Genomic DNA, 12,500 nt, shown 5'->3' on the forward strand with positions numbered 1-12,500 from the left:
AGCTTTTATCCAATCAGCCAATCTGGCAGCAGCATAATGCATAAAATCAGGCAGATACGGGTTAAAAGCTTCAGTTACTGTTCACCTCAAACATCACAATGGGGAAAAATGTGATCTCAGTGACTGTAGCATGGTTGATGGAACCGGATGGGCTCGTTTGGGTATTTCAAATTTTATGGCATTTTCACACATAACCGTCTCTTCAGTTTACACAGAATGCTGAAAAGACCAAAAAACAACAACATTCAGTGAGCAGAAGTTTTGCAGGTAGGAAAATGATTTGTTGGCTTGAGAGGTCAGAGGAGAATGGTTGGACTGGTTTGACAGGAAGGCTATGGTAATTCATATAAGCAATTCTTACAACTGTAGTGCGTAGAAAAGTATCTCAACACACTGAACCATGAGGCAGATGAGCTACAAAAGCAGAAGACTACATCAGGTTCCACTCCTGTCAGCCAAGAAAGAAATCTAAGGCTAGAGTAGGCACAGGTTCAGCAAAAAGTTGAAGAATGGATAAACTGGTCTTTTTCCAGTCTTCAAATTATTTGAGTTACCATAGCCTTACAGTCAGGTGGAACCAGTCTGGCCATTCTCCTCTGACCTCTCTTATCAGTAAGGCATTTCTATGCACAGAACTCGCCGTCGCTGGATGTTTCCCATTCTGATCTTTTATGTGAACACTAACTGAAGCTCTTGACTTGTATCTGCATGATCTTATGCATTGTGCTGCTGCTACGTGATTGACTGATTTGATATTTGCATGAACGAGCAGGTGTACAGGCTGTAGGCATACATTACTATTGTTTATTTTAAATGTTTAGTGAGGTGAGAAATGTTAGAAATGACTACTTGGGCACTTTAGGCACACCACATATTTATGTTTAACAGTTAATAAAAGCACTTTGTATGAATTATTTCAGTCCAAGTGTGTCTGCCTTTACTAAAGCACTCGTTTTTAGTCTCGGTAAGATCTAAGAGGGGGATTTAATAGGTTCCACAAAGATGTGCGTTTCCTTATTTAATAGCTGTTCTGTATCATTTTGTTTGGTCTGTGGCACAGGTTCCCAACCCTGGTACTGGACTACCCCATGTCCTGTACCCACTTCAGTAAGGGCTGTTAATTAGCTGATTAGTTGAAGTGGTTGTGTTACTAAAATGTCCATGACAGGGTTTATTCCAGGACCAGGGTTGGGAACCTGTTGTCTGTGTCAACAATGGGGATTAAATTGAAATAAGACATTAGAAACTACAGGTGTTCAGAAACATTTGGCTGGCACTGGAACTGAAAATAGCACAATGTCTCTTCCAACTGAGAAATGGCTTGCTGGAATAAATGATCAATAATCCAAAGTAAAATAGCAAAACAAGCACAATAACATTTTTCCCATGACCACTAATTCATCCTCCAGTTTATACAATAAAAACTAGGCCTATTTAGAGAAACCACATCACAACCCATAATCTCTGTGGTATTTAGTTACAGTAATACATGCCCACACTGCTTAGTCATAAAAGATGATTACTCTAATGTGTTCTGGTCTTGTACTTGCCTCCGATTGGAGGTCAAGGGCAAGCTATCTGAGATCCATAACCTCAGCATTCCTATACGGAGGACCATTTACATAAGTACTCAGTGACAGTCCACATTATTAACCATGCATATTCATATAATTAACTATTGATATTAATATCCATATTAATATAGCATGTTCGCCTCACACCTCCAGGGTTGGGGGTTCATTTCCCGCAGCGGCCCTGTGTGTGCGGAGTTTGCATGTTCTCCCCGTGCTGTGGGGGGTTTCCTCCGGGTACTCCGGTTTCCTCTCTCAGTCCAGAGACATGCATGGTAGGCTGATTGGCATGTCCAAAAGTGTCTGTAGTGTATGAATGGGTGTGTGAATGTGTATGTGACTGTGCCCTGCGATGGACTGGCACCCCGTCCAGGGTGTACCCCGCCTTGTACCCAATGCTCCCTGGGATAGGCTCCAGGTTTCCCATGACCCAGTAGGATAAGCGATATAGAAAATGGATGGATGGGTCAACAGACTATATTACTTAACAGGAAGCATAAAACAAAAAATATCCATAAACTGATCTTTAAAATGTACAAAAAGTCACAGCATCACAGCAAAACTCAGAAACAACATTCAATCCTTTGAAGAACCCTGGGTTTTACAGAGCTTATTCCTCTATCCACACGCAACCACGAAAGCATAACTTTTGGATTTTTGTTCTTTATTGGTGAAATATGAATCTATATATTTGTACCCTGTTTATCTCTACCTCTGGTTTTAACAATATGAATAGGGATAGAATAACTATGACAAATGTTTATGCACATATATTTCAAATCTATATTTCACTCAAAATTTAATTCTATAAAAAAAAATCAAACCAACAGTTAACCCAAACAGTTTTGAGGGGGTTTGCGCTTGGAAATGTCAGGGTTTACTTGTGATATTTGTTCTCTTACATGCAAAGAAGGATTAGAGTCTGATGACAGACTGAACAGAGAGGAAGAGAGTTAGTAGCACAGAGCCAAGATCCATTTTGCAGTAGACACAGAATGATCAATTTACACCAAGCCAGGAATAAAAGATGACATGCGCTAGACCATCACTGCTAACTTGCACTATGCTTTGTCAGCACGTGCACACACACACACACACACACACACACACACACACACACACACACACACACACACACAATTGGTGGCTTTCTGCATGCTAGCAAAAATCTATATGAATTTAAAAGCACTTTTTACAGCGTTACAATTCTTACACCGTTGCAGGGGCTAAATACATATTTAAGAGGTAAGAGGATGTGGAGACATATAGCAGTATCCAAAAGTCTGAGACCACACTGAAAATCTGTATTTTTTATTATTATTATTTAAAACAAACTTTTTATTGGAAATAAACAGAACGTTTTATAATTTTGAAAAAAAAAGAGAGATGAAATATTTAATATATTGAATATTAATTGTTTCAAATTTCCAGGTCACTATGAACTGTAAGCAAATTTATGAGATGACCATAATAACTCAGATTATTCTTATCACTTCCATTGAAGTATATATTCATACAACAATAACGGATATGGAGTGATGGATTTCCAATGGATTTGATCTAACATGGACCATAGGGTTCTACACAAAAACCTGTACATAACCGTGTCGAGTCTATGCCACCTCGAGTGCCAAATACTAAGAAATTCTGGAATTCATGTAAATACTTCTATGATTCTATTTTTCACTCAAGTTGTTTCTGCTAATATAATTTGTAATGAAAATCTTTGTATTAATTTAGAAAAGAAATGCAACATACAAGTGATTTAATTTGTGGTGTCCGACTTGTGGACCCCATTGTACTCTCATAGGTGTGTTTCTTCTGGGGACTTTTCTATTTAATTTCTATAGTCTGATGTAGAAATGTTCCTGAAACAAGTTTTCAATACATCTATTTCTATTGGAAATGTCTTACTAACTACTAAAATGTCTTACTACTACTATTTCAAACCCTTTAACCTAACAAACTGAACACATCTGCTTTAATGATAAATTGTTTATACACCACTCCCTTGAGTTAACTCCCGATTATTCATCTATAAAAAATTTTAAAAACTATCAACAAACTGAGATCAATATTGCATGTTATAATTTTTTACAGTTTTTTTTTTTCAGATGCTTACACACATTTCTACAACAAACCTTGTTTTTTTCACACTGCCCTCCTCATTTAAGAACATAGACATCACTATGTGTGTGCTTGTGTCAGTATTGTACATCAACTGCAGAAAACTGAATAGAAGGGTAAATAAGATGTATTTATTTACTGGGTACTTCTAGTGTTTGCAAGTGGAGAAAAGCAAGAACTGTAAGTGGCCACAAAATAAATAGCAATTTAATAGAATGAATAGAATTTAATAGAATTGTTGAATCAATAAATGTAACATTTAAACAAAATGAACATTTAGTATAAAAAAATCTTCTTTATATGTAGAAATGCTGGAAAATTCTTTGGCCTGATGCCAATGTGAACTATTTTAACCTGAAGTTCATTTTGGAATTTTGGTCTTCTTGAGACTTCCTCCTACTTGTCCTCATTCTTTAACACTATCTCTACCTCTACCTCACTTTCGCTTCTTTCTTCTTTCTTGTATTTTTTATTCACGTGTGCATTAGCGTCCACTAGTCCTGTTGGGAAGCCACACGAGTGTAGCTGCTTCATACAGTAAATTATTTTGTGTGGCTTTTCTGCATAAAAATAATATTTGATAAAAGTATTATACTTTCTTACACTCTTAGAATAAAGAGGTTTTTTTAAGGGTGTACAAGAAAATTTGTTCTTACTGAAGCATACTGATTTTTTTTCTGTTTGGAATGCTTTCTCACAAGAAAACACACATGAACTTTAAGGTTTCTGCTGGAAAAACAACTGAAGACAACTCCTGGAAGAACAAAATTTTTAGAAGGTAAACACTGATCTCTGCCTCTTTGCTTTATATGATTTTCTCAGTCAGCATACAGATATGTAAAGAAAATCTTGCTGTCTTCTTTCACTGAGTTAATATTCCTAAAATATGAAGTGAGCAGCTCATGAAGCCTCAGTTAAATGCAAAGAACTGTGTGAAGAGTTTCTGAAAAAAAAAAGTGTGTTCACACAAATGTGTGAAGTAACAGACAGTATATAAGAAATTGCTTAAAAACTGCAATTCTGAATGAAGCATTAAGTTTTCCTTAAGTTCTACCACATGAGATAAAGGGTAAAGAGCTGATTTTATTTTGCAATACAATGGTGTGAATGATTCCCAACACGCTTAAGTCCTCTTTAGATAGATAATGGGTCTAGTCATCTAAAGAGGTTCTAATGAAAAACATTTGAAAGTGAAACCCTGAATTAGTGTTTAGAAGCTCTGTGTTCACCAAACAGAACTTCTGTGTTCACCAAATAGAACCTCTGTGTTCACCAAACAGAACTTCTGTGTTCACCAAATAGAACCTTTGTGTTCACCAAATAGAACCTCTGTGTTCACCAAATAGAACCTCTATCTGTTTATCAAACAGAACCTCTATGCTTCACCAAATAGAACCTCTATATGTCACCAAATAGAGCCTCTATCTGTTTATCAAATAGAACCTCTATGTTTCACCAATGCATGTTCTGTGCTGTGGGGGTTTCCTCCGGGTACTCCGGTTTCCTCCCCCAGTCCAAAGACATGCATGGTAGGATGATTGGCGTGTCTAAAGTGTCCGTAGTGTATGAATGGGTGTGTGAATGTGTATGTGAGTGTGCCCTGCGATGGATTGTCACCCTGTCCAGGGTGTACCCCGCCTTGTGCCCGATGCTCCCTGGGATAGGCTCCAGGTTCCCCGTGACCCTGAAAAGGAGTAAGCGGTATAGAAGATGGATGGATGGATGGATGTTTCACCAAATAGAACCTCTATCTGTTTATCAACTAGAACCTCTATCTGTTTATCAAATAGAAGCTCTATCTGTTTATCAAATAGAACCTCTATGTTTCACCAAATAGAACCTCTATCTGTTTACCAAATAGAACCTCTATCTGTTTACCAAATAGAACCTCTATCTGTTTACCAAATAGAACCTTTATCTATTTACCAAATAGAACCTTTATGTGTTCTAAGAATGCATGTAACATTCAACTCAAATCAATAATATTTAACTGTGAGGTCTCTATTTTACCCTTTTGCCCATAGACCTGCATCTTAGTCCTGTATAATACATCAGCACAACCATCTCTACCTACTGCTTGTTTCTACCCACAAATTAACATGTTCCAGTAGTAAAAAGCAGTATATCTCTGTGTGATAGGTAAAAGGCACTTCACTAATCTACTGTCTACCTTAACCAGAGAGAAAGTATCAAAGCCATCATGCTGAAATACATGATGAAATGTGATGAAATTCTTCACGACTGCTGGTATGACTAGGTCCTGCCTAAACTAAAGTGTTAACATATTATTTTAACATCTAAATTATGAGCAGTACATCCTTTAAGATGACAGGAGATTTGGAAGGATAATTTATACCAAACAGGATTATGCCAGAACAAGTAATAATGGCACCAAAATCAATGAAAATCCAGCACATGCTGTATTCCATTAAAAATAAAAGTAGGCAATGTACTCCCCAACTTCCCACTTTGTGTTTCAAAAATGTCATATTAGCAAGGTTTCTACATGATTTACAATCCAGTAGCAACTGCATTTTTCATATAGGAAAAGAGAGTGCAAGTTCACCAGGCACTACAGCATTTACATAAGCTTTTGGGTCCCTTACATTAGCAGCCTGCAGAAATGAACTTACAATGCAGACATCACAGCAGGTACAACATGGCTTCCATATTCTCATCTTCCCCAGTACTCATTCAGCACTCATTCAGTTACAGCTGCCAACAGATTTGGCATTTGGGATGTCTCTGATACTGACAAGCAACCCTTATGTTCCACAATTCTATGTGTTTTTAACACCCATTAGTCTGTTTCTTACACAGAGTTGCGGGGTAGCCTGGAGCCTATCTCAGGGGGGACTCAGGTGACTCAGGGCACAAGGCAGGGGACAACCTGGAAGGGGGGGCCAACCCATCGCAGGGCACAATTGCATACCTGTTCACACACTACTGACAATTTGGAAATGCCAATCAGCCTACAGTGCATGTCTCTGCACTGTGGGAGGAACCCAGAGTACCCCCGATGTACAGGGAGATCATTCAAACTCCATGCACACAGGGTGGAAGTGGGAATCAATGTCCCAACTCTGGAGGTGCGAGGCAAGTGTGCTAACCACTAAACAACGTACCCCTGGTCAGAAACATGATGATGGAAAAGGAAAAACAAACCTTTGCCAAGTTTGTGTAGAAATACCAAAAATAATCTGAGCATGGAGAACATGGAGCTTGCGCTCAGTAGTTTACTGGATAATTCTATAAATGACCAGTTTAAAAGATTTTGTTTTGTATTGCATCCATTTATTTTCTCTTTTTATTCATCAGTTCAAATATCAAGAACATATGGCATTTCTTCAGCATTTCAGTTCTGTCCTTTGGCTAAGTTTGTGACTCTCACCTCCGTTTTGGAGATAACAAATGCTTCCTGCAGTTTGGTCAATTCAGAGTTGAATTGCTTTCGCACTGCAATCAAACTGCACTAGAGTTTGCTTGGAAGCAGACCGAGACCACCTCGAGACCATTCAAGTTATTCAGGTTATTCTAGTCTGCACCTGAGTCTGAATGCTGGGTTCACACCTGGCTAAAGGAATCACATGAAGTGGGGAAAACGCACCAGGGTTTGATTCAAACAGACTAAACATTATACATGGGAAAGCACGCTATATGAACTGACTGTATATGAGCTTATTATATTGTGTTGCATGAATCATGAATGTTGCATGAATTTTCATCATCCCCGTCAGTATTTATTTACTGGCTAGTTCCAAGAGAATTAGCTTGTATTCAGAAGCAGCTGGTACGGTATAAACACAGATCCCTCTTTAGCCCACTGTTCAAAAGACAATAAAAAATCACTAGTGAAAAAATAATAGTAATGTGAAGTTTCTCGTTTAATGAGATTGTTAGCTCATTTTGTTAGACTCTGTTTTACTGTGAATGTAGTTAGTTTAAACACTAGTGACTGAGCGTGTCTATGCAGGCAAGTTTATTTCTTGAACAATTACCTCAGCTTTCACAGTTACGTCTCAGCTCGGTAACAGCCTAGCACAAATCAGCCCGGCATCTTGCTCTGTCTTCATTTCACCTCTGGAATAACCACTGGTCTTTAGAGTGGTGTACTGGTCGACAAACTGGTTTTAATGTAGCAGAAATTTGTATCAGAGCCTGCTTTGTCTTAGAACATGTGATAAAGCTACCATTCTGCATTTTCTTCTCTCAAATTTGTATAACTGTATAACTTTTTCTTTTTCATACAGCTGTAGTTTATATATGTGTTTATATTTGTGCTAGCTAGATTTACTGTTATTTTTAGCATAGAGTCAGGAATATTTAGCCAGGAATAGGCAAAACATACCAAAATGCAAAATACTGCAACTGAGAAATGTACTGACATAAAATTCAGGATTTTGTATTTTCCAGCTGCTGAGATATCTGTACACTTTGGAGGTGTGTATAGTATGGAGGACATCAGTTAATAAAGTTAGAGTTCTGGTGGATGAGAGCTAATGCTAGTTCTCCTTCAAAAAAACATCTTAACCAGACATTCAATATTATTGCTGTATGTCAATAAGAGGCTAACATAGCTATAAGATGCTTTTGCCTGCTAGTTAATATCCTATCTTGCTAGCTAGCAAAAAAGGTCTATGCTTTTCCTCAAACCCGCTCTTTCATCCATCCCTCTACCTCGTCACACACTACACCCTACACACACACACACTTATGATCCACTCGTAACATGCCTTTTTAGAAACTGATATAAGGGAAGAAAAAGCACAAATCGATAATGTACACTTTAAACAATTTTTATTGCCGAAAGTCATTTCAATCAGGAAGGCTTTTATTCCTCCATGGTTCTCTGATATGTCATTATACGGTAGACCTACTTGTATTAGACAAACATCTCCATCAAGTTAATATCAAACATTATAATCTAAACTAAGCAAACTAGATCCACATTACTACCACATTTTGTCCATATAATTTAGCAGATGATTCGATAAATCCCAGCTGATGTAATAGTTTTGTACGAGTGTGAAACTGCAGCACTGCTGGCTAAACTACAGTACTGTACTGTACATCCTCTTTTTTATGTTTCTTAATGTGCAAAATGCAAAATATATTTTAGCAGAACATTTTCTTTTCAGAAGTTATTTTCACTTGTTTTACCATGGTTTGGCTGATGCGTTAAATAAATTAAATATTAATGAATTTGATGAGTACCCATTCAAATGGTTGTATACTGAACAAATAGTTTGTTCCTAGAGTTGATTAGTTTAGGTTATTTTTGAGGATAAAGCCATGTACATTTTCTTATATATATATCTATATATATATATATATATATATATATATATATATATATATATATATATATATTTGTATATTTATATTTGCACCACTACAGTAGTACCACTACATTCAAGTCAGAATCTTCAGGACTCTTTCCACCACTGTTCAGATCAGTGTCCCTGCACTCAGCATGTTCCCTGTCACTGAACAAATCCTGAATGAAAACTTTCTCTTGCTTACACACCTGGTGCAAGGAATCTTGCATGTTACCCTATACAAATATGCAAAGAACCAAATTTGCCATCTACAGATATGGATTTAAATATGTGTAACACCAGCATAGTAAAATTCTTTGGTTTTCCCACCACGTCATTAACACATACAGTACGTTTCATGCTCGTGTTCATACGTGCACATAAAGGGAAAAATGTACACACACACACACGCACATTTACACTAAGGTCTTAATGTACCTGACACTCTACGTCCACCTATGTTTTTTTTTTTCTCTCTTCAGTTTGCATAAGCACAACCACAAAACTATTTACCTTCAGAGATGGGGCAGGTGAGGACCTGTGTGCTGTAAGAGCTGAGAGGAGCCACTCTAGCGGAATGTTTCTTCATCCTCCTGTGCGTCCCTGTTTCGGAAGTGTGCCTGATGTGTGTGTGTGTGTGTGTGTGTGTGTGTGTGTGTGCGTGTGTGTGTGTGTGTGTGTGTGTGTGTGTGTGTGTGTGTGTGTGTGTGTGAGAGAGAGAGAGAGAGAGAGAGAGAGAGAGAGCTACACGGCTCAACTCTTCTGACAGATCCTCTTCACCCCTACGTGCATCTCTGCTTTAACTCACTCTTTCTTCACTATTTTTTCATTTTCCTTATTGTGTGTTCTCTCTCTCCTCCTCCAACTGTCAACTGACTTCTACCTGCCTTTCTCCAACTCTGTTTCTGTCTCTACATATAACCATAGCCTGCCACGATGCTCCCAGCGTCACAGCTGCACTGTCATTCTGTTATCCTGTGTCTCCTAGGGAGACTGGGCTTCAAGTGTGTGTGGAACAGTGCAATCATTCTCTTCTCTCTCTCTCTCTCTCTCTCTCTATCTCTATCTCTCGTGCTTCTCCTCTCTCCGCCTACCCGGCTGCGCAATGGATCCATCGCTTTGTTTGGAGGGTAACCAAGCAGCTCAGGCTAATTATGATGGGTTTGCCCCTCTCCCCTCCTTCCTGTTTGTCTCTTGCCTCATGTCTGTTGCCTACATTGTCACATGGGCCAGTAAAAAAATTATAGGTAATCGAAAAGTGTGCCATTTTTCTTTTCATGTCTCTTCTTCCCCAATCACTCTCTACCTCCTTCAGGAGCTCTTGTCCTCTACTCGAAAGCTCTCTAACGTTATGTCTGATCGAGGTCTTGCTCTGATGTTGGAGCCTCTGCAGCGCTATGCTTGCCAAACCCCAGGCCTCAGGGAAAAAATCTTCTTGATGAAGCACTGCGCTTTTCACAGGGCTATGATGCTGTTTCTCGGGTTTACCTCAGGCAGGGTCGACTATGCTGCTCCTAAAGTGTCAACAGTGCTGGAAATCTGAACTATTGTTGCTGAGCATGCAGAGATTCACAGATGATTGCAGAGATGAGTGGGTTTGTTAAAGACATAGAAAGACTATTCCACATACACAAGCCTAGGGATAATAAATTGAGTAATCTGATCATTTTGTTTGGCAGCTCTACCTCTCTGCTTATATGTTTGATAATGGAAATGACAAATATCGCATAGTTTGAAAATTTTAGTTTTGCTAATCAGTTAGAGTTTTTTTTTGTGGCAGCCAAAAATGTTTGATTTTGTTGCGGCTTTTTTCAAAATTGTGATGCAATTTGCAGAGGTTTTTTGCAGAAAACTGTACATATTGGCGAAATTACAATCTTTCGCAGTGGTAAATGAGACCTTTTAGCGGTACTCGTGTTCGAAGCATGTGAATTGAAGGGGTATTGGCTGATTGTTGGTTGTGATGACGTCTTGGACCAAAATCTGTTATAAAATCTGCAGTAATTTAGAAAAATTGCAAGCGACTGTGAAAATTGCAGAGTTTCCTTTATTTTGTGGTCATTTCTGCTAGAGCAAAATTGCAAAATCCTAGAGGGACTGGTTTAAATGCTGTTTCTAATGAGTAGCTGGCTGTTGGTTGGACAGTTATAGTTCAAAACCATAGAATTAAATATCACTGCTTTCATCATGTCTGCATCATGACTTCATGATTGTTAAAGAGGTTGACATTGAATGATAGTATATAACACTGCAATGCTATTAAACTACTGAGTTTGGGAAACTGAATGTTTTTTTTAAAAAACTGACTAGTTTATATGTACAATGATTCATTTAGGTGTCATGGTTGCGAAGTGCTGCCTCACAGCTGCAGAGTCCCTGGATCTTGAGCTAGGGCTGAGATTTTAATACTGAAACTTCTGATGAATAGACACTTAGACCATTGCACTTTCATATTTCAAAATGTATTGCTATACTTGAAAATTAAGTCTGGGTGATATGATATTGACAACATTGTACATTATCATCAATATGCACTTTTATGTGCATCTGAATGTCATTTTTAAAAAAAATAAATAAATGTAGAATATAAAACTGAGCATCTGAATGTCATTTTTTTTTTTTTTTTTAATAAATATAGAATATAAAACTCAATTTATAGTTTTACATTATATAGCTCCAACATTTTGTGGGAACTTAACTGTTAGCAATTAACTAAATATCATGTATTATGAAGATGCCATCAATTATAGTCATCAATTATCATATTTTTGCCAGTACTGGATATTTGCTTTTTATATTTTCTCATTTGGCATATACTTTTACCCAAAATCAACTTGCATTTAAGGAATCAGACATTATAGGCCTTGCTACGTTAAGGACCTAAAGGGCTTTCTGGCTGTCACAACTTACTGATCACTAGCTCAGAACCTTAAATGCTGAGCCACCACGGCTCCAAATATCTACACTGTTATTGCATAAAATTGACAAATAATGTAATTTCCTTATCATAGTATACTGCCATGCTAATATACTGTACCATCATATACTTTGTTTGGCTAAGGTTGGAATAGGCAGCACAGCTAAAATATATGTACATTTACTGAAGTGGAAAGTCTCCATTATGTGGTGTGGATTTCTCCAGCAGGGTGTGTCCCATGGCTTAGCTGTCCTGGCCCACAGCTGTCCTGTCAACTCAGGGGAATCCCATTAACACAGCATCATCCTAACACTGGAACCCTCTCTGCGGTTTCAAAGTTATCCCTTCAATGGATCCACACTTGATTCTTCAAACACCCACACACTCCTCCTCCAACACATGGTTCCTACTCTCTCCCAGCAGACAGCACGGCCACAGAGTGAGATATTCCTGACATAAGCACATGTCTCACCTTCCAGGTTTTTGTCTCTCTCTCACACAGACTAAAACACTGCTGCAAAGCACACAGCAGAAAGATCTTTCTTTTTTAAATGCTTCACCTCTCAG

The 12,500-nt window shown here is 38.1% G+C and overlaps 1 protein-coding gene across 2 annotated transcripts in view; it reads right to left on the minus strand.

The window, feature by feature from the left end:
* slc35f4 (solute carrier family 35 member F4) overlaps nt 1–12,500 on the minus strand; it is a 29,270-nt gene that overhangs the window by 9,391 nt on the left and 7,379 nt on the right. The window contains exon 1 of one of the 2 annotated variants that reach the window (XM_017475335.3): nt 9,530–10,115. The exons of the other annotated variant lie outside the window; for it this stretch is intronic. Coding sequence (XP_017330824.1) covers nt 9,530–9,605 — 76 coding nt within the window. The 5' untranslated portion in view covers nt 9,606–10,115. Of the gene's footprint in view, nt 1–9,529; nt 10,116–12,500 lie in introns of those variants that run through there. 2 annotated transcript variants of the gene reach the window in all.

This window comes from Ictalurus punctatus, chromosome 9, assembly GCF_001660625.3.
Source record: "Ictalurus punctatus breed USDA103 chromosome 9, Coco_2.0, whole genome shotgun sequence".
NCBI classification, from domain to species: Eukaryota; Metazoa; Chordata; class Actinopteri; order Siluriformes; family Ictaluridae; genus Ictalurus; species Ictalurus punctatus.